At 37.6% G+C, this 26,924-nt stretch overlaps 1 protein-coding gene across 1 annotated transcript; it reads left to right on the top strand.

The window, feature by feature from the left end:
• Positions 1-416: 416 nt before the first annotated feature.
• LOC105040383 (aminopeptidase M1) lies at positions 417-26,924 on the top strand. The gene is made up of 19 exons (XM_010916873.3): positions 417-686; positions 800-945; positions 1,046-1,148; positions 2,318-2,504; positions 2,584-2,677; positions 2,912-3,065; positions 3,295-3,399; positions 3,506-3,622; positions 7,718-7,831; positions 9,185-9,367; positions 11,409-11,727; positions 11,809-11,930; positions 12,013-12,110; positions 15,040-15,217; positions 15,302-15,416; positions 15,504-15,571; positions 15,671-15,748; positions 26,204-26,281; positions 26,375-26,924. The coding sequence occupies exons 1-19, from the start codon at positions 453-455 to the stop codon at positions 26,558-26,560; spliced, it is 2,679 nt and encodes an 892-aa protein (XP_010915175.1). The 5' UTR covers positions 417-452; the 3' UTR covers positions 26,561-26,924.

Here is a 26,924-nt window from a genome sequence, read left to right as displayed (position 1 = left end):
TCCATGAGTAAGTATTATTCTTTGCTATTAATTCGGATACTTCTCTATTAAATATATATTTTTTAAGATAAAAAGCTTGATGTAAATTTTCAAACTGCTACATTGAAACCGCATCAATGGATAAATTCTGAAAATGATAATAATGCGCACATAGCCGAGAAACAAAGTAGATGCCAGAGAATAAATTTTGGAGGCACTCAGGGACAGGGTCAGTCAGGGAGCAGAACAATATCCCGTGACATCACCACGTGTCGACGAAATTTTGGCCGTTGATACGAGATCTGAGATTCTGCTAGCGACTCAGACAGCCGATACAGTCATAGTGTCGTATACCACAAGTTTATACAAAAGCCTTTTCCATGTATAAGATTCTCACGGTTCGTATCTTCCCTTTGTTATATTAAGGCCTGCAATGACGCTTCTCTTGTTACCACCCAGCAAATAGGAGCGAGATGGCGGAGGAACCGAATGTCGAACAGTTCAAAGGCCAGCCGAGGCTTCCCAAGTTCGCCATCCCCAAGAGATACGATCTCTTCCTCAAGCCCGACCTCTCCTCCTGCAAGTTCGTGGGAGGCGTCCAGATCACGATCGACGTCGTTGCAGCTACCAAGTTCTTGGTCCTCAATGCCGCCGAGCTCACCGTCAAGGACGACTCCGTCTGGTTCAAGAATCAAAGCTTGTCGAAGGTATTGCGTCGCTTTGAAGAATCTTTCTTGAATCGCTTCAAAGAAATTTTGCCTCCTTTCCTTTTTCTTTTTTTTTGGACTTCTTGGATTTCTAAAACCCTGGGTCGTTTCAGGAACTACGGCCCTCGGAGATCGTTCCGGTGGAAGAAGACGAGATCTTGGTGTTTAAATTTGACGAGGTTCTTCCCGTGGGAGAGGCTGTTTTTGGAATCGGTTTTGAAGGAACCCTAAACGATAAGATGAAGGGGTTCTATAGAAGGTAATTTGGTTACTTTCATTCTCTTACCTTCTCGTTTGTTAAGGTTTCCTTTATTTCTTTTTCCTTTTCTTTTCTTTGGTTACATCGATCTGTTTGACAGTACTTACGAGCATAATGGGGAGAAGAAGAACATGGCGGTGACTCAGTTTGAGCCTGCTGACGCCAGGCGCTGTTTTCCATGTTGGGATGAACCTGCCCATAAGGTTTGGTCACTCATTAATCAATCTTTTTAATTTTCTTTTGGTGAGACGTTCTTTTATTCAATTTATTATGCAAAGTTTCTTGATACGCTGCTTGCAAAGAAAACAAATTCAAGATTCAGTTCTCTCTAGTCTTTTCCTTCTTGTATTTTCTTTTCTTTTCTGAGACGAGAAATAGAGAATTTCTTATGAAATACTTGGGGCCTAAGTTCCAGGTTTGTGTAAGGGAAGTAGTTTTAGATGCTAGGAAACCTCTACTCAAGACCTGTATGCATTTCCAAAGAAATCTATGTATACCTGTTTTAAAAGCTGTTTGCAGAAGTTGTTGTAAACTGAGATAAGTGGCTTTGGGATGATCATATTGTGTAAGTTTGCAAATTTTAACTCATGTTCAGCTTATGTAGCTGTATTTGTAAGGATCTGAAATTTTTTTGCCCATTTAATATTTTTTTATTTTTTATTTTTTTAACTCATCAGAAAACTTGTCTTGGCTCTTGAACACCAATATACAAGTTATAACTGGTGGATTTTATTTGTGAACTGCGTTTCTGCCATTAAACAATAACCATATCCTAATTGACAAATCTTTTTCGGCTATTTGTGTTTGAATTTTTAGATCAGGGTTTAATCCATTATGGTTCTAAAAATGAATTATGACTAGTTCTCAGCTTGGGGCTAAACTTATAAAGCCAAAACAACTTTGGACACAGAAATATGCCATGTAACCTAAGGGCTACTTCGCATTAGGGAGAGTTACCTTTTTGGTTGCAGAGATTATGCTCAACAAACAGGCATTTCGGTAAATCAACAAAAAAGTATTAATATTATGGCTGAACTCCATGTAACTTATCTATTGAGCTAAAGCTTGTGTGCTTACATGATTTCTAAGTATGCTTCCTAATAGAAACCTTTAGCATTTACCTTTTGCGTTTTTTCCTGCACTCCTTTTTTCTTGCTTTGTTTCTTGAAAAGCATGGCTCCAACCATGCTGAAGGAAAATTAGAATAGAATTAGTTCATGCGATCACACATATATGGGATGTTGCTTGTTTAATGTAGTTATCATTATATATTTAACTCCTCCACTACTTTTTGTTTATTTATTTTTGTCTCCCTCTGTTTGTTTTGATTAGAACTTGCTACCATTTTATTTTACTAAATCATCTTGCCTAGGCTACATTCAAAATAACACTGGAAGTACCCTCTGAGCTGGTGGCATTGTCAAATATGCCGGTCATTGAAGAAAAAGTTGATGGGCCTGTCAAGACTCTCTCTTTTCAGGAATCACCGATTATGTCCACTTATTTGGTGGCTGTTGTTGTCGGTTTGTTTGATTACTTAGAAGACTTCACACCTGATGGTATGAATCCTTGTAAACTTTAGGCATTTGAATTTGTAAAACCTTTATTGACCTTGTTTGATTTATTGCATCTTTCCAGGTATTAAGGTTCGTGTATACTGTCAGGTTGGTAAGAGTAACCAAGGAAAGTTTGCTTTGGATGTTGCTGTGAAGACACTGGATCTATACAAAAAGTAATTTTATTCATTTTATATCAGATGTTGTTAAATCTATTTATTTGGTTCCATTTCAATTTTCCTAGTCATGAGTTGTGATGCACTTTCTATTGATTCTTGTTTTCTCACAAGTTGTCTGATGGGTCCTTTTAGAATGTAGATGCTATCTGAATTTCTTATGATAATTGCGTTGAATCAGCTGCATTGTAGTTGGCCATGATTGGTGATCACATGTAACTTATTATTACTCAGATACTTTGCTGTACCTTACTCACTTCCCAAATTGGATATGGTTGCTATTCCTGATTTTGCTGCTGGTGCTATGGAGAACTATGGTTTGGTCACATATCGGGAGTCAGCTTTGCTATATGATGCCCGCCACTCTGCCGCTGCAAATAAACAACGGGTGATCTTCACTTGCTGAGATATAACTTTCTTCCCTCCTTGCTATAGTTTGATTGCTGTGTGTGGTCATTGACTTTTCAACTTTATGATCATAAGGAACTAGATCTTGCATATTCTTTTTTATGTTGGAGGTTTTCAGTTTTAGTTTGGACTTGGAGACATTCAACCACATGCTTTTTGTCACATTTGTACAAAATAGTTTACCTGCATTGTGATTTTGTTATGCTCAGGTGGCAGTAGTTGTTGCACATGAATTGGCTCACCAATGGTTTGGAAATCTTGTGACAATGGAATGGTGGACTCATCTATGGCTTAATGAGGGGTTTGCAACATGGGTAATTAAATCAATTTTTATCTTGTCATTTATTAGGTATTTGTTCTTGTGTGGAATGCTTACACTTCATTTTTTCCCCCTTTTTTCCAATTACTATTGTGTTACAGGTCAGCTATTTAGCAGCAGATTCATTATTTCCCGAATGGAAAATTTGGACACAATTCCTTGATGAGACTACAATGGGCCTTAGGTTGGATGCACTTGCTGAATCACATCCTATTGAGGTGATATTTTTTTTTTTATGCCAACTACCGATTTTCTTGATGCAGCTAAAGAGCCTAGGGCAACTAACCCTCTTAATATATTTTTATATAATAAAAAATAAATGAAAAATGGTAATTCTTGATTTTCTTACCTTGTGTCTGGTTGGGGTCATGAGAGGAAGGATGGATGGGGTTAGAAAGATGGATGGTCTTTATCTATTGTTTGGTTCAAAAAGCTTTAGGGATGATGGATGAAAAGAAGGGATTGCTAAGCCACCCAGCTCTACCAGTTTGCATTTTTTCAAATTGGGAGGATGTAAGGAAGGATGGATGGAGCATATAAGGGGTGGATTTTTGCATAGACAACATTATCCCTCCTTAAATATTGAAAAAACTATAACACTTTTGCAGTTTTTCATTCATTTTATTTATATGTATTTTTATTTTATCTATACTATTTATCCTATACTATTAAGTTTTTTTACTAATTATTTTAATTTTAGTACATAATTTTCATAATTATAAGTAAATAACTAGCATAAAGCCACACAATGTGTGGGATACGTTCCTTATTTTAAAAAATATATCATTTTTAAAATATTATTTTTATCAATTATATAATTATTTAGAAAGTAATATATCTTTATAAATATATAAAATATTTATTTTATTAATAAATAACTTTATTAAGTTTAATAAAAAAGAATAGACTTATTTTTATTAATATAAAAAGAATGATTAGTATCAAACTTGAACAAAACAATGATTAGTAAAAGGAATGATTCTAATATTTTAATGTTTTCACTCTAGTATCATCCAAGAAGCGGCATAGAATCTAGAATGTATGTTTTCAGATAAACATAGAATATATTCAAATTTAAGTGGCTCAATGTATATATGTTTATTATGATTTATGTACAGATATATTGAAATTTGTGTTTGAGATGATTGTCAACCTAATTTCATTTGATAGCAGCTAGAAAAAACTATAAATTCAACTTGATAGGATCCAAATTGATTGGATCAAGCTTCAACTTAAATTCTCAGGCTTGGTGAGACTGACACCTAATCTAACCACTTGCATCGACCCACAATCTTCGAGTCTGATAATTAGCTAATCCATTCACATCTTTAACCACCTGTATGGATCAAGGTTATGCCTACACCAAAGTGTTACGTAGAACACCATCACTAAGAAGGATTGTCCCATAATCCAAGCATAGCAATTTGAAAAGGAAAGCGATAATTATTAGGATTGGAAAGCCTAATACAAAGTCTAATAGTCATCATCAATGACATTGGCTTAACTTATCCCAAACTTCATCAAGAGGCACCCTATATTTATTTCCCACGTGCGCATGACACATTTTGTTTGCTTTCAAATTTTAGCAAAGTGATATATATTTTAATATTTTAAATCCCTAACAATTCTACCAAAACTTGGATTTTTCCTTCCATATGTGTTTTACAATCCTATTATTGATGCAACATGATAAATAAACAAAGTTTATGCATGCGGCCATGCGCATACTAGGTGCCCCAAAAAATTTTTATATTCTAAGAGTTCAAAGCAAATCTGATATCAATCTTTTTTTTAAGAGTTTTAAATCCCCAAAAATTCTATCAAATTTTGGACTTTTTTCCTCTTAGAATCTGAGAATTAATAAGCGAAGAGATCTCTTTCATATTTATCCCATATCATAAATGCATCTATATAAAAAAATAACCGTTGTATTTATTAGACATTTATTGAATGGATATACTATGTATAAATGTTTCAAAGATATACCAGCTAAAAATGTGGCATAAATGCATTTCCAAATACTATTTAATATTTAATATAATACTATTTGCCATTCCAAAGCATATACCATAAATGTGGTGTAAATGTAAATGCACTTTCAAATGGAGGCTATACCAACATAGAAGTCTCCATTTTAATATATATTAAATTGGATATATATATATATATATATTAGATTAGATTATATTATATTAGAATTGCATTCTATTTTTCTATTTACATTTCCTATTTTTAGTTAACTATTTGTATAAAATTAATTAACTATTTAAATTAAATTATAAATTAATTAGTTATTTATATAATTAATATATAAAAAATTAGTTTATATGACATTAATTTATAAAATCATGTATTTAATTAAATTAAATAAAAATAAATATTTATATAATTTTGATATAATTATAAATTATAAAGATGATAAGTTTATATATTGTTGTATTTCTCTAGTGTAAAATAAGTGATATAAGTTGATAATAATAAATTTTTTATTAAATGTTTAGTTTAGTAAAAATGTCATCTAAAAATCATCCATTCTCTCTTTCATTCCTTTTATACCAAACAGAGGAGGGAATCATTTTCATCTATCTTTCAATGTTTCATCAAATGTATAAGAGGGTGGATTGGATGGATCTCGAGAGAGGAGATCCATCCTCTCTCTCATCCATCCTTTCCCTTTTATCCTTCCTTCCTCCAATCCATCCTTCGTACCAAATAGAGGATTGGGTAACAAGGATCTCACATTTGGACTTGACTCATGATTAGGTCGTGACATGTTGGGGTTAAACTGTTAAAAGGTTTAGATTAAAATAGTCGTAGATGGGATGTATCAATGTTGGGACTAAATAAAAAGAGTGAATGGTTAACATCAAGTTTACCTGCTATACAAAAGAGGTTTGAAATGTCATATGATGGCTGGATGGGGTCAAGGTTTGTCAATTTGTTAGTAAGCTTTTGGATGACAAGATGAAACAATAATATCAGTTCAAGGACAAGGTCAATCATCTTTTTCCTGCACCATAATTATGCCTAGTCTTAGTGACTGGCCAAATTTACCATCAGAGACTTAGATTGCACTGCATAGTGACATGTTAGAAATTCCATTGCTCATTGCTCATTAAGTTGTCTCTCTTTGATGACTTTCCCAACTTTTCCTCTTTTATACCTTCAGTATATGATATTGATCTCTTTTGGTCAAGATAATTGAATAGCACTAATATCCCCTAATGATAGATTTTTGGTCAAGATAGTCTATCATGCCCCCTTCCAAAACCTTTTTGGCATCATAACCGAAGAACAGCTGTCGTTTGCCAGTCAAAGCTTTTTTTTTTTTTTTTTTTTAAAGATGGGCTGAAAGGAAATGAGCTACACAACAAGGGTTAGCCCTCCCTCAAATAGTCCTTACTCCCCAAACTTGGAGAAGGTGGCACCTGACCCCAGGTTGTTTGCCAGTCAAGTCTGTGGCTGGATTTTTTTTGATCAAGCAATGGCTGTTAAAAGTCAATGTTAGCTGTCATAATGGAAAATAATAATTGGTAATTTAAAGAACAGCATTATTAGATTATGTTTGTATTTACTGGATTAAATATTACTTCTAGAACTGATACAGGAATTGAAATTAAAATATTAAGTTGGATGAAAAGAGGAACAGTTAGACAATTCTGTTATTACCACCTGATTGCTGTCATTTTAATAGAATTGTGGCTAAACAACTGTTGTCACTTAACTATCCATTATGTACATGTACATAAATAGGGACCCTGTGAAACTGTTACAACAGTGATTATTATTTTATAATAGTTGTTACTTTAGTCCATGATTTTGACAGGCAGGATATAGTACATGCTTTACATTGAGATCGATTTGTACGAGTCTATGCTTGTGATTTGGCTAAGATGTGCATGAGAATTTTGAATAGCCTACTTGTAACTTGCAAGCTTAGGACACTAGAACTTGAATAATTGACTAAAATGGACTTCACGTGGTAAGTTATCAGTTATTCTGCTTACTTGAATGGATGAAGTCTTCCGCCTTGTTTCTATTGAAAATTATAAAAGGCTTAACAATCTCATTACTCTTTCAAAGTAATATAAAGATTTTTTTCCTGAATCATCATAAAAATCATCTAGCAACATCAATTACACCAGCCATATCGTCAGTTGACAGCTTGAACTGTTAATTGATGCTACAAATTTTTCAGTCTTCTATTAAATCACAATTTTGAAGTTTGGGTAAGACTATAAGATTTACTTATGCTACATATGGATCTTTTTGTTTGTGAATTTGAATATTAAGCTGTGCATATCTTGTTTCAGGTAGATATAAATCATGCTAGTGAGATTGATGAAATTTTTGATGCAATAAGCTACAAAAAGGGGGCATCTGTTATTCGAATGTTGCAAAGTTACCTTGGTGCTGACTGTTTTCAGGTTTGGCATTTGGTTTTTTTACTTTTTTTTTCATGTATTCTTACTTGTTGAGTTTTTGTAGCTCTGCACTTGCAAGATTTTAGCCTACCTGCTAATAGTGAGTTAGAAGTGAATGGTTGTTGATTTTAGTCATTGAGTTGTTACTTTGCATTTTCCTGATCGGCACAATGTATATTGGGACAACTACTAATGAAGCATTAAAAAACTTATGTTATCTTTGTTTGATAGCTACTCCGCCTCCAATCATATGATTTCAAGATTGCTAATAACCAACTTGCCTGTGGATAAATGCAATATAATTTTATATTTTTGGTTTTCAGAGGTTCGTCCCATGTATTTGATTTCTTTGCCTTTTCTAATTTGGCATCACTTCATCATCAATGAGCATGCTAACTGATCTTCTTTGGTTGATTTTAGAGTGAAAACACACCACCTATATCATAGATTCTCACAAAAAAACATAGTTAGCTTGTTAGTTTGCTATGTTCCTTGGGCCCATCAGAAGTTGGGAAAATGTGATCAGCACTCAGAGGCCCATCCTAAGTTATCAGATTGAAAGGGAAGTACAAGAAAAAAAAAATACTAGCAATGGTATGATTGTATACCTTGATAGGATAATCTTGATTATTAGCAAAATGCATGCTAGAAGAAATGGGATTTTAATATCCCGGTTGAACATAAGATATCGATTTCCAGTGAGATTTTAAACCCTAGTTGAATGTGAGCTGAGTCTCTATAACTTGATGATTTTTCCCCAAGACAAATTTATTTACTTTAAATGTACCACATAATCATTGCCAATTTTTCATTCTGGTCCAGATGGATCTTCGGAATACATCATAACGGTGAATTTTACCTTCAAAGGCAAATCCTTTTGACAAGTCATTGGTTTTTGTAACAGAGTTCTGATTATAGTCTTGGTAACTCTCATCATAAAAGAACTTTTTTTGATACAAACCTTATGTAAATGCTTCATAGCTGCATTTTTGCAAATTGGGAGATTACTACCTTCTCCGAGTATAACAGAGCCGAAATATCACTAACTTGTGGCTAATAGGATATACAAATAGTACATAAGACATAGACAGTATGATAGTTCATTACAGTGGTTTTGCTGATTGTTTTTAGTCTTTTGAGCTTATCTATTAGCAATAATTTAGTGATTTTGAAAATGTAACTATTTGTTACCTTGCCCTGATGACTGAATATTGGTTAATTAGTTCATTAACCAGAAAATTGCATGTATCCATGATTTTCTTTTCTTAGCTCGCCACACAATTCAATATTATAAACTCTGGCATGCTTACATTTCTAGTTTTGAGTACTATTAACAGAATGCAACTATTTTTATAGAGATCATTGGCTTCGTATATAAAAAAATTTGCTTGTTCCAACGCGAAGACTGAAGACCTATGGGCTGTTCTTGAGAACGAATCAGGTGAACCAGTAAAGATGTTAATGGATTCGTGGACAAAGCAGAAAGGTTATCCTGTTGTCTCTGTGAATGTCAAAGATGGCAAGTTGGAGTTTGAGCAGGTTTGTTGATGATACATGGTACTGCAAATTTATGATGTCATATTCACAACAAGCTGAAAGTATTGTATTTTGGGTTCTTATATCATCACATTTATTAATACTGGTTCTATTTATGGCACAATACTGAAACTCTACTTAAAATGTGCACTAGCGCTTGCTTTTCTTGTTGATTATTTTAAAAAAAAAAAAAAATCAACAATTACATCTGTGTTGTTCTTTATTTTGCACCTGCATGTGACATTGAAGAAATAAAAAAAAATATGCATATCCATACATGATAGGATTAGTAACAAGTAGGTTTTAAGGATGCTTTGGGGTTACAGAATTTGATTCAAGTGGCTAATAATTGATTGAGATGATTTCAACATGTGCCAACAAAAAAAAATCTGCAGAGGTTATAGGTGAGGAGAGTATCTCAAAATTGTGACAGAGAATTAGCTAAAGAGAAGGCCTAAAGCAGCTTGATGTAAATCTAAACAAGTATTTGACCTCCAAAGGCCATAAAATCTGAATGAGATCAAACTTTTAAGCTAAAGAGAGCAGAACAGCAGAAAAAAAACTATCTCCATGACCTAAAGTGGATCTTTTAGTGAATGATGTGACAACTAACACAAGCACCTACCACATAGGAGTATGAAAGCCAGCATAATGTAATCAACTCACAGTCAAAGCCTGGCCTTGTATGGAGTAACAACAACCCAAACACCTGTTTTACAATTTTAGTCAGACCATTCTATTCAAGAGATTGTATTTTGCCATATAGAAAATGATTACAGCTCTTTTTATCTGAGGCCTATCACATGACAAAATGACAGTTCAAACCATCATTTGTTGCATTATTAAAATTACAGATCTAATTATAATTGCATATTCAAACCTTGAGCTAACTTTTGGGGATTCATATCATGAGAATTAGCTGAAGTATTTGCATTCCTATGGTGCATGTATGTGCAACAAGTTGTGCCTATAGTATGCTACTGTTTCACTGCACTTAAAATTGATTCCAGATAATCCTAACCTTATCTACAAGAGTATTACTAACAAAATAAATGAAAATCAATGAGCCCCTTAACAGAATGGTATATAAGCAAAGAAAGTATAAATTTTGCTGCCTGTCAAATGATAACAAATACAAATGGATGGAGGTTGAGGAAGGATTTAAACAGCTAAAATTTACCATGGATGTAGCCTTTTGTAAAAGTGAATGGCTGAAGAGGAGCTTTATACTGCCTACAGATAGTTGAGATGAGACTTCTTCCTTATAATCATTGTTATGGTAATCATTTACTGTGAGCTTTCATGGGAGGTTGAGTTAGAGCTGTGGGAAGGAGGGTAAGAAGGTGTTTCCATATGGAGAAAATGACAACACATTATTTCTATAATGTTGATATGTTGACAACAAAAATGCCATCGTGTTGCTTTCCTATAAAATCGAGGACCATAGGTAAGAGAATTTTATAGGTGTCTTTGGTCCATCAAGCTTCAGATCTGAATTCCTCTATTTTTCCAAAGTAAAAAGTAATAAATCAGACAGAATATAACCATCTAGTGGCCGACTGCCAATGAGTTAACGGACCTCAGTGACTTCTTATGGGACACTGACCTAATATTTACCATTACATAGGGCACAGTGCAGTGGTATAATATAATGGTAAACTGGTTGAGGATAAATGTGTCTTGCATATTAGATCCCACAATGCCTGAGAAAATGATATGGCTCTGACATCATCAAACTCGAGGCAACATCAGCTGTAAAGTTGCAATAGTGTATCAAATCAACTAATATTGGGAAATGAACAAATATAACTAGTACTCTAGTTGTGGTTGCATATAATCTCTGACAAATAGCAGTCTTATTCACAATATGTACATGGAGAAACTACTGTATCCGTTATGTGTAAAGCGGTTGGCAATTGTACTGTTTGCTTTAACACATCGAGGACTGTAGTTTGCTGTAAGTTGATCGGAGTAGTTTTTCCTTTTTTCTTTTCTTTTCTTTTTTTTTTTTTGCTTTTTAACAATTTTTTCTCCAAAATTGCAGTCTCAGTTTTTGTCAAGTGGATCCTCAGGGGATGGCCAATGGATTATTCCTGTAACTCTATGCTGTGGTTCATATACAGCTCAGAAAAAGTTTCTTCTAAAAACAAAATATGACAAGTTGGATATGGAAGAACTTGTTGATTCATCTGTTGATACCACTAGCTTGTTGGCTAAAGGAAATCAAGGGAAAGGTGGATGTCTTTGGATCAAATTTAATGTTGACCAAACAGGTTTCTATAGGGTGAAATATGATGATGAACTTGCAGAGAGACTTAGATATGCGATAGAGGCCAATCAACTGTCTGCAACAGATCGATTTGGTAATATGAAAATCTTTCAATGTTACTTTCTCTTGTTCCCTATGGTGTTCATTACGATTATTTTGGTAATTTTTTTTATAGGTATTCTGGATGATTCTTTTTCCCTGTGCATGGCTTGCAAGCAGACATTGTCATCATTGTTCTCCTTAATGGCTGCTTACCGAGAAGAGTATGAATACACTGTGGTGTCACAAATAATAACAGTGCGTTTTTCTCCATATTTTAAACCTTTTATTTTAATTACTTGCACGTTCATGTATTACTACTACGATTTTTTATGAACAGATAAGTTACAAGATCGTGAGCATGGCATATGATGCCATTCCAGAATTGTTGGATGACATAAAAAAGTTCTTGATAAATCTTCTCCAGTTTTCTGCAGAGTAAGCTCTTTTCTGGCACTGAAGACCTTAAGATGTATGCTGCTAGTTTATTCTGCTGATGCACACTAAATTCAGAATTTATCATATGATGCTTTTTTTTTTAATTTTTTTTTAAAATTGATACAAGTCATGCTTTCACTGATGAGGTTATCCTGATAATAAAATGACGGGCAAAAAGTCACCTGGGACAATGATTTTGATAACTTAAGTTTTTAGTACTTTTACAATGACCACTATAAAGATATTTCTTAAAGTAGCAAAAATAGTCATATAACAGCATCAAAAATAATTTTTTAATTTAATTCTAGATATCGTGTTTAAGTACATGTATTTTTTAAGCGTAAATAGTGATAATTCAAATTTTGATCAGTGATCATGTCAAATAATGGCTACTTTGACCCATGTATAGTGCCATTTTTTATGATGTAAAACGGCTTATTGTAGACTGATGTAAACATCTCCCATGTACAACAAATTGTTGTGGCACATTATATATTCAAGTTGCTAGTCAGACCAATGTTATGAATAGACACATCAACATTTCAATGCAGGGTTGGATCCAAAAGCGCTGATTCAAGTATTTTTTTCTGTTGAAGGTGATGCATGTAATATGGGTAGCATATAATAGATAGAAGAATCTTTAGGTGGTTATGTGCATAAGACTAGAAAGAATGAACTTCTAAATGTGTGCATTGCAGAAGGCTTTGATGGATGATGGTTGATAAGATAATAATTAAACAAAAAAAGATGCAATTTTCATGAATGCATGCAATAAATTTCAAGAGTATTTAGTAAAGCTAGGGTCTAAATTTTCCTTGGGGGGTTCAAATGATAGAAAGGAAGTTATGTTTACAGGATTTGAGGAGCTTGCTTGTTTTATGGCCTTTTCTCTGCAAATTTCTCTCTCTCTCTCTCTCTCTCACACACACACACACACACACACACACACACACACACAGATATATATATATAAATATATATTTTACATGTAATGTAAAAGATGCTTGTCCTGTCAATATTTTTTTTCTCAAAATTAACTGGATTCAAAACCATAAAAACTATCTATTTACAATAGAAAAAGAAAAAAAATCATAAAAGGAAATTGCAATGAAGTCTAATGAAATCACTTAAAAAGATCATAATTATGTTTCCAAGCATATCAAGTGGGAAAGAAGCAAGGGGTTCCTTTTTTCACTAATGTATCATAGATTTAAATTATTTTCTATTATATTTTGTTGGCGCATCTAAGTAATTTCTTAACATGCATTGCACATGAATAGATTGCTAGTTCCCGAAATGGGCACTCTACCCATAAAGGTATTTCTTTTATGTAACTATTTTTAGTGGTGAAAATTTTGGAGTCGATCTTTTATCGAAGTAGGCAACATCTTTGAGTCCAGATAAATCTTCAGAAAAAAATTGTCAGTTTGTACAATTTTGATGTGACAATTTGATTGCATCATATAAACTTCTACAAAATAATAATTAAAAATTGGATATTCTATTTGAGAATTTCTGTTTGTCAGTTGATGACTTGTATGAAGAATTTAACTTAGAAATGTGCAAGTAAGTTTCAGATCTTGTTTTTCTGTGACCCCCTTTCTAGTGACCATCTGGTGAAATGCTTTAAATTGAGTGTTTCTTTTTCTTGCAAGAAGAATACGTGGATCTATATGAGGTCCTATTGGTTACATGAGTAGTAGAACTCTAGATGGGAAATTCTCACTCTTCCATAATTCTCCTGGGCACTGCAAAAATGAAGTGATATGGTTACATCAGTTGAACTGTTGACACTTGGCCCGTTAAAGGACATGCTGCAATTGTAGACAAAATACTGATCATTTCATTATAGAATAAGGTTGACTGGAAATTTTCAGACACCAGTCTACTGTGCCGAGTATCTAATTATTGTTGGAAATCTGGGATACCACCAAACTGTATAGTTAGACTATTGGCAAGGTGTTATATGTTCTATTATCTTTTTGTTTTCTGGTGAGGGTCTAGGTAAAGAGTTCGGAAGATAGGAAGGGCGAATAAAAGGTTTCCATGCTCAACCATACTTAATTTTTTATGATCTTCTCATTGAGTTAAGATTATAGCATCATGTAGGGTGGGGGACAAAATACGATCTGCTGTGCCGAGTATCTAATTATTGTTGGAAATCTGGGATACCACCAAACAGTTGAGTTAGACTGTTGGCAAGGTGTTATATGTTATATTTTTTATTTTTTGTTTTCTGGTGAGGGTCTAGGTAAAGAGTTTGGAAGAGAGGAACGGTGAATAAAAGGTTTTCATGCTCAACCATATTTAATTTTTTATAATCTTCTCATTGAGTTAAGATTATAGCACTATGTAGTCTGGGGGGTTAGGGTTTTTGGATGAACCTTTGGGTGAAAGTAGCGGTGTGCTTTTTGAGTTTACAGATATAAATAATTCACATGCATTCATATGATACATTGTTACAATATGTTGCATTCATATGTATGTATCTGCTATGCATTGCATGTATGTAAATATGGGGGGGTTGGGGTTTCCAGATGAACCATTGGGTGAAAGTAGTAGTTTTGGTGCTTTCTGAATCTACAGATATAAATTATTCACATGTGTTTAGATGATACATTGCTATGATACCTTGCCCAATCCCCATCAGAAAGCTCTACATCATGATGCATTCCATAAGTTCCGATATGATGCATATTTGTACTTTAAACTGTGCATGTCACTGTATGTCATAGTTTAGACATTATACAGTGGCTTGAGTTAATGTTCAAATTGTTGGGCGCAAATCTGTATTTTCAAATTTATGTTGCTATCAATTATTTCGTTGTAATTATAATCACTGTTAAGTCCCATGTTTGTAAAGTATTGTGGCGTTGGTGGTCCTCCAGTGTTCATTCTTGATTAGTATCCTTACAGAATTTCTTTACAGAAAGTTAGGTTGGGATCCAAAGGATGGTGAAAATCACCTGGATGCAATGTTGAGAGGGGAGCTGCTGACTGCTCTTGCTGAATTTGGACATGATCTTACTCTAAATGAAGCAGCAAGGCGTTTTCATGCCTTCTTGGATGACAGAAACACTTTACTCCTTCCCCCAGATATAAGAAAGGTTGCTATGTAAAAGTAAAGTAAATATTCAATTAACTCCACTTGTCTATTCTTACTGATATTGCATAATTAAATTGCTTTGTAGGCTGCATACGTTGCTATAATGCAGACTGTAAACAGTTCAAACAAATCAGGATATGAATATCTTCTGAAGGTTTACAGAGAGGCAGATCTAAGCCAGGAGAAAGTTCGTGTACTAAGTATGTTGAAATTGCTGTTGGCTGAGGGTTAAGAAAAGTAATTGTGCTAGATCTGTTATTGAAAGGCTTCTTTTCCCTGGTCTTTAGGTGCCTTGGCATCTTGTCCTGATCCTGCTGTTGTTCGTGATGCTCTGAACTTTTTCCTTTCTTCTGAGGTAACTCATTGTTTTTCATGTCTAGCTGTATATTTCCTTTTCCTAGATATGCCTTGATTTATTTACTAAAGTAGCTTACTTTATTTTACATTTATTTAGGTTCGGAATCAGGATGTGTTATATGGACTTGCTGGAATTAGTAGGGAAGGACGTGATACTGCATGGATATGGTTAAAGGTATGATTTTTGCCATTCATCTGTCCTGAACAATTTCAGTACAACATTTCTTTCAATACTGGAAATGCTATACTGGGATGTCTAGACATGTTGCACTCATCTACCTACAAGAAGCTAACACTTCTGCTTATTGGTTCTGGACTATGGAATCTGATTCAGTCTCTGCAAGTTGTTCAGTCGCCTAGAATTAGTGGCCAAACAAATAGAGAGTGGTTCGGTGCAACATTGCGAGACCTAAAATGCTATACTGGGATGTCTATACATGTTGCATTCATCTACCTACAAGCTAACAGTTATGTAACCTTATTGGTTCTGGACTTTGAAATCTGATTCAGTTTCCGTAAGTTGTTCACTTGCCTAAACTTAAAATGGAGAGCAAATGATTTTACCAACACCAAAGAAGTACAAAATGGTTCAGCAGATTATCTTTCTATACTGTGCAATAATTAATGCGAACTACTTATAGGTGCTTGAAATTAAATATTTATATCTATGGTGTCGTCTTAGGATACCCTTTATGACTAAAACATCTCCATTCTCATATTTTAGACTTATCCTTTGTTTGGTACGAAGGATGGATTAAAGAAAGGATGGATGGAGGAGAGGATAGATGGATCTTTCATCCATCCTTTTATATGTTTGGTAAAATATGGAAAGATGGACAGAAATAATTTTTTTCTCTGTTTGGTACAGGAGGAATGAAATTCTATCTATTGTTTTATTATATGTTTGGTGAAATATGATGAAAAGATGGATAGAAATAATTCTCTTCTTTGTTTAGTATAGGAGGAATGAAAGGGAGGATGGGAGATATTTGTGTAACATTTTTACTAGACTACCCTTTAATAAAAGTATTACTATTATCAATTTATAATGCTTATTTATACTAAAGAAGTAAACAATATATAAACTTATAATATTTATAATATACAATTATATAAAAAATTATATAAATATTTAATTTAATTTAATACATGATTTTATAAATTAATCGTATACAATAATTATATAAATAGCTAATTAATTTATAATTTAATATAAATAGTTAATTAATATTATACAAATAATTAATTAAAAATAGTAAATAAAAATAGAAGCTAATTCTAATTATTTAATTATAATTATAGAAATTATGTACTAAAATTAAAATAATTAGTAATAAAATTTAATAGTATCTGATTAATAGTACATATAAAAATATATACAAATAATATCAATGAAAAAATGAATAAATATTATAGTTTAGTAAAAAAATTGATGAGGATAATCTTGTCAATACAAAAATTCATTCATCAATGTACCATCCATTTTTTCTTGCATCCTTTCAATTTTGGAAGGATGCAAATTGGTGGACCAGAGTGGATGGACAACCCCTCATTTTTCGTCCATCTTGCAACTTTTTCATGAAACCGTGGATGGAGGTCATCTATCCTTCCAACATTATCCATCCATCCTCTTATGACCCCAACTAAACACAAGGTTATGATGTTAAAGTCTTTTAGCTAAGGTGTTATACTTGCTTGTGCTCCCACATCCACTTGTTTCTCAAGTCAATTGCTTCTATACCGGTAACGAGTCCCATTCTAAGATTACTTGGAATTGTATGGGCCATATAGTAGCAGGATGGTGCAGTCCTGACTCTTGAGATGGTCTAGTGTCAAGGTGTTGTATCAGGACTTTTTTGTTTTTTCCATTTTCTTTGAAACTATCTTAAATGAAGCTTTAGTGAATTTTTATAGGTTTAATATCCTAAAACATATTTTTTTGAGTCAATGATGGGTTGTATGGTGTCAGTTTTGGTACCAGTAACCATGGTTTCATTAATATTAAAAATATCAAAAATATAATTCATTTAACTCAAAAAATATAGTTATATAAAAATAACATGTATATTAAAAATAAAAAATGGATGCATTGTCGGGTGATGCCTGCCCTACAACGTATGCCAAATTGAAATTACTTTAGCATGATTTACCCTTTTAATTCTTTGGCCAAATTACTGGCAAAATTGGGGAGACCACGGAATAAGGAATCGTCTCGAACCGGATGGTTCAGGGTATTCCAAGCCGTCTCGATGGCAAACCAGAACGATTTGGCCGAGGAAAATGGCACACCGAAGGAGGGAGAGAAAGAGAAGGAAAGAGAGGAAGAGAAAGGAGGGGAGGGAGAGACGATATGACACTGTCGGAGGCCGACGGTAGCTCATTGAGGCCGTCGGAGTGCTGTGGAGGCCTCTGTAGCTTGGCTTGTCTTAATCGAGCGAGAAAGAGAGGGGGAGTGACCGTATCGGAGGGAGTGGTTGGCGGAGGGTGCCGAGTGGCCACTGTGGCCACCAGACGATGGAAAACGTGCGGATGGAGCTGCGTCCACGGAATAGGGGTGACCGTCCTTGTTCACTCATTGACTTTTTTTAAAAATGAAGATGAATATTGAAGTTGGCAACGGATTTGCCGGCTTCATTGTTTGAGAATTTTTTTTAAAAACCTAAAAAATAGTGAAGCCGATAATGCCATCAAATTCATTGTCGGTTTCATTATAGTCGCGGTTTTTAAAAAATTGTTTCATACTCGTGGCGTCGGATGCTGCAATTGCGCCATTCTGTCACGGGGTGAGTGTTTTATTACCCAAACATCCGTGCGGCGCCTCAGCATGCCACACACTAAGGCCAGCCCTCTTGAGTCCTTTCTTCGGACATAACAATAAGCACGCAGCAGTCCAGCCACAGCCAAGCTTGCACCTCTACGCCTTTGTCTAACAACACTGTTGTACTGAACACAGATGACACCCTTAAGTGTCCGTAAGCAATCTGACCCCTCGGATCAACTGCAATGCTCATGCGCACCTCTGTGCCATAACATAGACTTTCTAAGAGTGCTCCGCAGCTCAACATCTCTGTGTCAACTCTAAGGCTTTGCCCTTCAAGCCAAGCACTGCTCATCTCAGATGTCTTGATCCTTGACATACCCTCGTGCCATGACATAACCACTGTGTCACTGATCCGCAATCCATCAAGTTGTCCTTCAGTACTACACATACCAAATTCATATAGCACGACGATGCAATATCACTACTATGCATGAGGCTCAGGCAAACCCACCTCTAGTGCCGTCCAGCTAAACTATCAAACTGACGTGCCTTGCAGCTCCTCGAAGCTACAGATGATCGCACACATCCGAGTCCTTCGGGGTTCTACTATCCAAGCTTTCCCCACAAGCTCTTGTGCCACGATCCTGGTCTGGCATCTTTGATATGCCTTTCCATCCCTGGCCATATTGCTTGATAATATTCATGGTTTGCTTGCCCATCACTGTCCATTACCACGATCTTGGGGATATATGATCATATCACCCAACATCCTAGGTCCACAGCCTACTCGCATATTGAGCACTACCATGATATCGGCATCCAAGTCTGCTCCATCAAGTAAATATCTTCGATCGAATGATAAATGTATCAAGCTATCCTTTCCTCGGCGTGACCCTATTGGTCACATCCTTGATCCTTGGCCTAGCTCCAAGGCACATAATCCGACCGATATACCATAAGCCTTGTTCTCCACAATCGATCGATTCCCGTGGATCCCCGCAAGACATCATCTTGCGATGCTCATGAGACTTGCCTATTTGGGTAGGCCACACCTTTGTCCGACTAGTCCTCTATTGCCTCTTTGCTTCACTACAGAGATCAAGAATGTATAGAGTAGTCTGGACAACCTCCCAAGGATAAAATCTCGAGATATCCCCTCTCCGCATAGTGGCCAGCTCGTCCAACCAGCATTGCCCCGAATACCTCCACATGAGACCATTCGGGCGTGGCACCACCATGACCCACACAACTGTGCCACGACGGACCCGTCTCCTACGGGTCTGGAGGAGTCGGATACGCGATCAAAGCTCCGCGCCCCTCAAACCAAGAGGAATCCTTGAGTATCCACATATATCATGGCGGACTACCACCATTCCAAATATCATGCGTCTCGAGCCCCCCGATATCATGCCACGGCTATGCTGCTCCTTGGCGAACCATTACTCCCTCACTACTCCAGCAAGGTATCCCTCTAAATCTCACCCCAGGGTTTTCAAGTGATCGAGTAGCATTGCAAATTTTGGCCATACCAAATCCTTCGCAGCACTGTGCCACGTCTATGCCGGCACCCCCTGCGACATGCCTGCGGATAAGCCCGTGACAATTCTCCCCCGCTCAAGCTGTCGATGTTCTCGTCGATGTCCAAGCCACTACTTGAACATTAGTTATCACGACCAACTTCCATTGCAGTCACTGTAAATATGGTTCCTCAAGTCAGAGATCCACGGTCTTGATGTCTTTGATCCTTTCTCCACCACTGAGAATCCATCATCCACACCACACTAACTATTCCACAGAACCAAACTGCTACAAAAAACCAACACCAACCTCTGCTTTTGTCTTCCTCCAATGGTCTCCCAACCTTCAATTACATGGCATTCTTCGAACTCTTCCAAGGCTTAACTCTCGATTGCCCCAATCTAAGAGCGGCCACTGCATTCTATAAGCTTGCTGCAGTCCTCTAACCATCAACTTAACTAAAATTTTGGGGCACTTCTCGAACTCTTTCAAGGTTTTACTCTTGATTTCCTCAATCTAAGAGCTGCCATTGCCTCCACCAAAGCAAAATCCGTTGTCAGTAACACAAAATGGCACTCCTTGGACTGTGTCCAAGGCTTAACTCCTGTCCATCAAAGTCTCGGAGCGGCCCATCACATGAGTCCCCTTTGGCAACTCACCACCAAACGCCTAGTCTTGCAACGTACCCACCTTGCAGCCTTGTGGTAATTCTGACCTTTTCCATTCAACACCAAGACTTCAGACCCTACCATACTGCACCGATGCCAAGTACTCACAAGTTGCCTTTATAACTCTGCGTTGTCCCATACCAACACAGATCCATAGATGCCATCAAGCGGGACCTTGATATCCGATCAAGGCTACTTTCCACTTTGCTCGAGTGCCTAGACATTCTAGTCTTCACTCTGAGCTCCAATTATTTATCTTTACAGAATCATTTGTCCATGCTGTTTCCTGCGATCCCTAACTCGACTGCTTTTGTGTCTTGACTCCGAGTCTGTAATGCCAATGCAAGGCTACCCCGCTGGCCTGCCTTACTCCAATGACTCCTGTGCATCGACACCCACTTGCCTCGACATCAGGGCCTTGTAATGCCTCACAGCATGACCATCTTATAGCCAACCTAGCCAACATTAAACAACCTTCGTGCTTCATCTCGTACACCCTGACATCACATGCCTGTGTAGCGAGAATACATCTTCGGCCAAATATTTGCCTCTAGTACCTCGACTTACCAACGCCTTCACCCTGAGAGCAGTTCCATTAAGTTTGGTTGATATCTTATACCATTCAAGTGCTTCCGCTCCACAATCATCCACACAAGAGATGTCTTAGTGCAACTGAGTCCCTTGACTTTTTAAGTTCTCATCTCAGCTTGCACTTTTAAAATTTGGTTGCTACATCTTTTCCTGCACTGTAGATACACCCTAGTACCTCAGTCTATTTGTCCAGCTCTATTTCTTTGAAGATTCTAGTTCCTCGAGATGCTCTGCCTTGCAACTCTTGCATGCAGCCCAAGTGTTTTAGCATTCACGAGCACTCTTCACCCTGAATTCCTTTCCTCAACCATAAATTGATAGACTTTCACATTCATAGGCTTTCATCCATTAGTGCCATTGATGAGTAACCTTTATCATTCAGCACTGAGCATATTGCCCTGCAACATACTCCCCCACTATGAGTCGTTGACACCCACAACGGACTCAGACATCCAGTTCCTCTGAACTTAGACTTCACATTCTCATTGCTTTGGATATCCCCATATCTGCAACCAAAACATGCAACTTGATACCACACGTACCAAAAGCTAACACCAAGCACAACGTCGACCATCGACTTAGCCAACCTGGTGCTCTGATATCAACTATCGCGGGGTGAGTGTTTTATTACCTAAACATTCGTGCGGTGCCTCAGCATGCCACACACTAAGGTCAGCCCTCTTAGTCTTTTCCTCGGACATAACAATAAGCACGCAGCAGTCCAGCCACATAGCCAAGCTTGCACCTCTATGCCTCTGCCTGCAATACTATTGTACTGAACACAGATGACACTCTCAAGTGTCCGTAAGCAATCCGACCTCTCGGATCAACTGCAATGCTCATGCGCACCTCCGTGCCATAACATAGACTCTTCCCAAGAGTGCTCCGCAGCTCAACACCTGTGTCAACTCTAAGGCTTTGCCCCTCAAGCCAAGCACTGCTCATCCTAGATGTCTTGATCCTCGACATACCCTCGTGCCATGACATAACCACTATGTCACTGATCCGTAACCCACCAAGCTGCCCTTTAGTACTACACATACCAAATCCACATAGCATGACCATGCAATACCACTACTATGCATGAGGCTCGGGCAAACCCACCTCTAGTGCCGCCCAGCTAAACTACCAAGCTGACGTGCCTGCAGCTCCTCGAAGCTACAGATGATCGCGCACATCCGAGTTCTCTGGGGTTCTACTATCCAAGCTTCCCCCACAAGCTCTTGTGCCACGATCCCGGTCTGGCATCCTTGATATGCCTTTCCATCTCTGGCCATATTGCTTGACAATATTCATGGCCTGCTCGCCCATCACTGTGCATTATCACGATCCTGGGGATACATGACCATATCACCTAACATCCTAGGTCCACAGCCTACTCGCATATTGAGCACTACCATGATATCGACATCCAAGTCTGCTCCAAGTAAATATCTTCGATCGGATGATAAATGCATCAAGCCGTCCTTTTCTTGGCGTGACCCTCTTGGTCACATCCTTGATCCTTGGCCCAGCTCCAAGGCACATAATCCGACCGATATACCATAAGTCTTCCTTGTTCTCCACGACCGACCGGTTCTCGTGGATCCCAGCAAGACATCACCTTGCGATGCTCACGAGATTTGCCTATTTGGGTAGGCCATATCCTTGTCCAACTAGTCCTCTATCGTCTCTTCACTCCACTACAGAGATCAAGAATGCATAGAGTAGTCTGGACAACCCCTCAAGGATAAAACCTTGAGATATCCCCTCTCCGCACAATGTGGCCAGTTCGTCCAACCAACATTGCCCCGAATACCTCCATATGAGACCATTCGGGCGTGGCACCATCATTGCCCACACAACTGTGCCACGGCGGACCCGTTTCCTACGGGTCTGGGGGAGTCAGTTACGCGACCTAAGCTCCACGCCCCTCAAACCAAGAGGAATCCTTGAGTATCCACATATATCATGGTGGACCACCACCATTCCAAATATTATGTGTCCCGAGCCCCCCGATATTATGCCACGACTATGCCCCTCCTTGGCGAACCATTACTCCCTCATTATCCCAGGAAGGCATCCCCCTAAATCTCACCCCGGAGGTTCCAAGTGATCAAGTAGCATTGCAAATTTTGGCCATGCCAAATCCTTCGCAGCACTGTGCCACGCCCATGCTGGCACCCCCTGCGACATGCCTGCGGATAAGTCTGTGACAATCCGACAGCCTCTTCAGCGGCTTCTCCTCTTTTTCTTTCTCTCCCCCTCTCTCTATCTCTTTTTCTCTCTCTCGATCGAGGATCGACGGATGAAGCAGAGCTTTGGCGGCCCTCCGAGCACACTGGCGGCCCACTTGTGGCCACTGGCGGTGTCTCCTCCGGCCACACTCTCTTTCCCTCCCCCTTCTCCCTCCGCTCCCCTCCCCCTCACCTCTTTCTCTCTTTTTCTCCTTTTGGTTCGCTTTTCCGTTGTGTCGGTTTGTGCTGGTCCGGTCTGGTATGGATCCATACTGCCAGTTGACTGGCATGGGTTTTGGTATCGAGTTTGTGAACCTTGGGGGAGATGCAAACTTACTGAATATGCCAGGTTTTAAAGAAGCCATGTTGCAGTGAAGGGAGGCTTGACAAACCCTCCTTCCCCTCCTTTCTCCTCTCTCTTGCTCCCTTCGCTCCCCCCCTCCTCCTCTCTGTCTTCCCAATCACTCCAACCCCCCGCCTAAACAGTATGAGAAAAGTGAGCATTTCCCACTCTCACAACTTACTCTCTTCCTGCACCCCCTCCTCTTCTTTTTGAAAAATAAATTACCTGATTGGATTGTGCCTTGGCACCAACAGAATGGGCTTTGGTACAAGCCAGCCGTGACCAATTTCAATCATGACAAGTGGCATGTGGGATGTCTTTCGTGGGACAAATCCCATATATATCCTTGGTGCTGGTTCTTGGTTAGAATGGTACACTACTGGTGGTACTGACCTGACTAGCCCGCACCTAAATCCTTTTATCAAAATTACTCTTAGTTCAATCTCGATGGCATCCTTTATATCATTTTTTCCTCAAAAAATTGTTTCTTGTATACTTTGGAAAAACTTGACAATGACAAGGCAACAATTCTATAGATTATCACTTTAATGTTCAGATCCCACTTATAAATATGACTATAACACAGGAGGTGTGACTCCACTCTTGAGCAACCCCACTTTTGTGCTTATCCCAAACTGCCCTTTTGGTTCATGTGCAACTCGCTGTTACACAAGCATCGCTATTCTGTGCGGTCTCCATTATGCCATGGTTCCTCACCTGCATCACACATGTCGAACTTTAGTTTGTCAACATGCTAACTGTTTCTGAAAATGGTGGAGCCCAAGATGGGAAAAGCAAATGGAGGAGACTAGATGATAGAACAAGCAATGATGCATACCCTCAGTATTTATGAGTCGTCGGTTCCCAAAAAAGTGGCATGGTAGGCCTTCTTCAGGTATATGGATGGTGAGAAGGTTCCACAAAAATCTTTTGCGTGTTCTGCAGCTTCTGTTGCTTTCATGTTCACCAGCTCTCAATTTAAGCAACATGGCTGCCGAACATCCAAAAGGAAATGACAAGGATCCCTTCTAATCCAACCTTCCTGCCTATTGCTAAGTACATGAAAACCTTAGGTGCAATGTAGTATATATTGGCAACCTTCTGGAAATTGTGTTGAGAAAGAATAAAAAACCTTTTCCTTGCTGTCTTTATATATCAATGGCAGCATCCTGCAGGTATCAAGATGCTTCATATTTTAACTTGTTTCAGTTTCTTTTACCTACTTTCACATGTCCAGATGAGACAACTAAATTTTCAACATGTAATACGTTATGTGCAAGTGTGCATCATTGTCAGGATATCTAGATATAGGCGCATTTTTCTTCTGACATGGTATCATGCATTCGAAAATCATTAGACATCAGGAGGGCATGTTTCTTGTTTGTATAACATTCCAAATGTCTGTCCCTTTCACTCCTACAATTTCAGACTGTTCTGCACTTGCTGATTAATCTGCTCCCTTCTGAACTTTAATGGAACCTTGGAGAGTTGCCCCTTGACGGCATGAGCCTTATGCACATACCTGAAGAGGTAGCTATTCCTGCCTCCCAGCCATATAGGTTTTACCCCATTCAAAGATGCCTTTGTCATGAATCAAGACATTAATATCTCACACTTGTTGCTCCTTTTTATTCCAATATACTATATAGATCAAATACATTTGTTGATTATCAGGGTTCAGGTAAGCTCTTGTCGTTGTGTATTTTCCCCTCTTTGTAATATCTTAAATCGTATCTGGCTGTAGGTTGTTATGTTATAATGTTCATTAACGTGTAAAAGGACTCAAACCTACTAGTAAAAAGTGAAATCAGGAGAACATTGAAAAATTAGCTTTTGGCACATGCATCATGTAATGCTTGATGTTGTTCATCTTCTTCACAGGGCATTTATAAGCTTGTACAATCCATCTTGAAAAGATGCAAAGTGGACTATTGTAACATCTCTTTAATGAAAAAGAAAGTTTGAAACATCTTAGGACTCTTAGCACCGAGTGTCATTGCTTTGCTCAACACTTGAAAAAGCTTGTGAATTTCAATTTAGTCCTGAAAGTAGTCTGCACTTCCACAAACCAGTGAAATTACACTGTCCTATCAAGAGCTTCGTGTAATGTTACTCAATGTGATATAGCAAGAAATATGGTCTTTAGGCCCTGCATGGCTCACTTAGTGAAGGATTCTGCATCGAGTTACTTGAAGTTGTACAATTGATGGTACCGCATTGAGTTCTTGGTGTTGTACCCAGTTTCACATGTTAAGAGAAACAAAAAATTGAAGCGTCACAACTAAAGTGACTCATTTGTTGACCGTGGCCTGTTAGAATGCCATTCCTTTGTTAAGAGAAATGACTAATTAAAGCATCACAACAAAAGGGAGTCATTTGTAGACCGTGACCTGTTAGAATTCCGTTCCTATGTTAAGAGAAATGACAAATTAAAGCATCACAATAAAAGTGAGTCATTTGTGGCCATGACCTGCTAGAAATTTAGAATTCCGTTCTAATGTTTCTTATTATTTCAATTCTGATGGTTGTGCAGGAAAACTGGGATCACATCTCAAAAACATGGGGCTCTGGATTTCTACTTACTCGTTTTATCAGCTCCATTGTGTCGCCGGTCAATCTCAAACCTGTTATCTTTGGTTTTTATTGTTTATTTTATGTTGGAAAGCATGTGCACTTGGCTAAAAAGCATCCTGTTTTATTTCAGTTTTCCTCTAATGAAAAAGCTGAAGAAGTAGAGGAGTTTTTTGCGAGTCGGACCAAACCTTCGATCTCTAGAACCTTAAAACAGAGCATGGAGCGGGTGAGAATCAACGCAAATTGGGTTCATGGTATTAAGAATGACCGGTCCCTTGGAGATGTGGTAAAGGAGTTAGCCTACAGGAAGTACTAGGGAGCAGATCATCCACCAATCGATAAAGCCACATTGAGAAGAAAATACTACCAGATGATTCGAGTGGCTTGTCTTCGATGAGTATCTCCACTCTCCAGTATCCCGGGTAAATTAGTAGATTAGGTGTCTCTCTTTTATGTAACTTCTTGCATTTTGTAAGATATTAACTTGCAGATGCTGCAGATATGATTACTGCTTTTATATGCGTTGGGATTGAGTGCATGCTGATATGGCCCTTTATTGCTTTTCTAGCTAAGTTGTCTTAAGTGTGGTCCTGACAAATGTCAGAAGTGGGGTCTTTCACCCAACTCGTGACATTCCTACCTCCGTGCCTTGTCAATAAGAGAAAGACATTTATTTTAAA

This window comes from Elaeis guineensis, chromosome 3 (genome assembly GCF_000442705.2).
Source record: "Elaeis guineensis isolate ETL-2024a chromosome 3, EG11, whole genome shotgun sequence".
NCBI classification, from domain to species: Eukaryota; Viridiplantae; Streptophyta; class Magnoliopsida; order Arecales; family Arecaceae; genus Elaeis; species Elaeis guineensis.
Note: the sequence above shows the minus strand (reverse complement) of the source record. Positions and strands in the feature narration are given on the sequence as shown.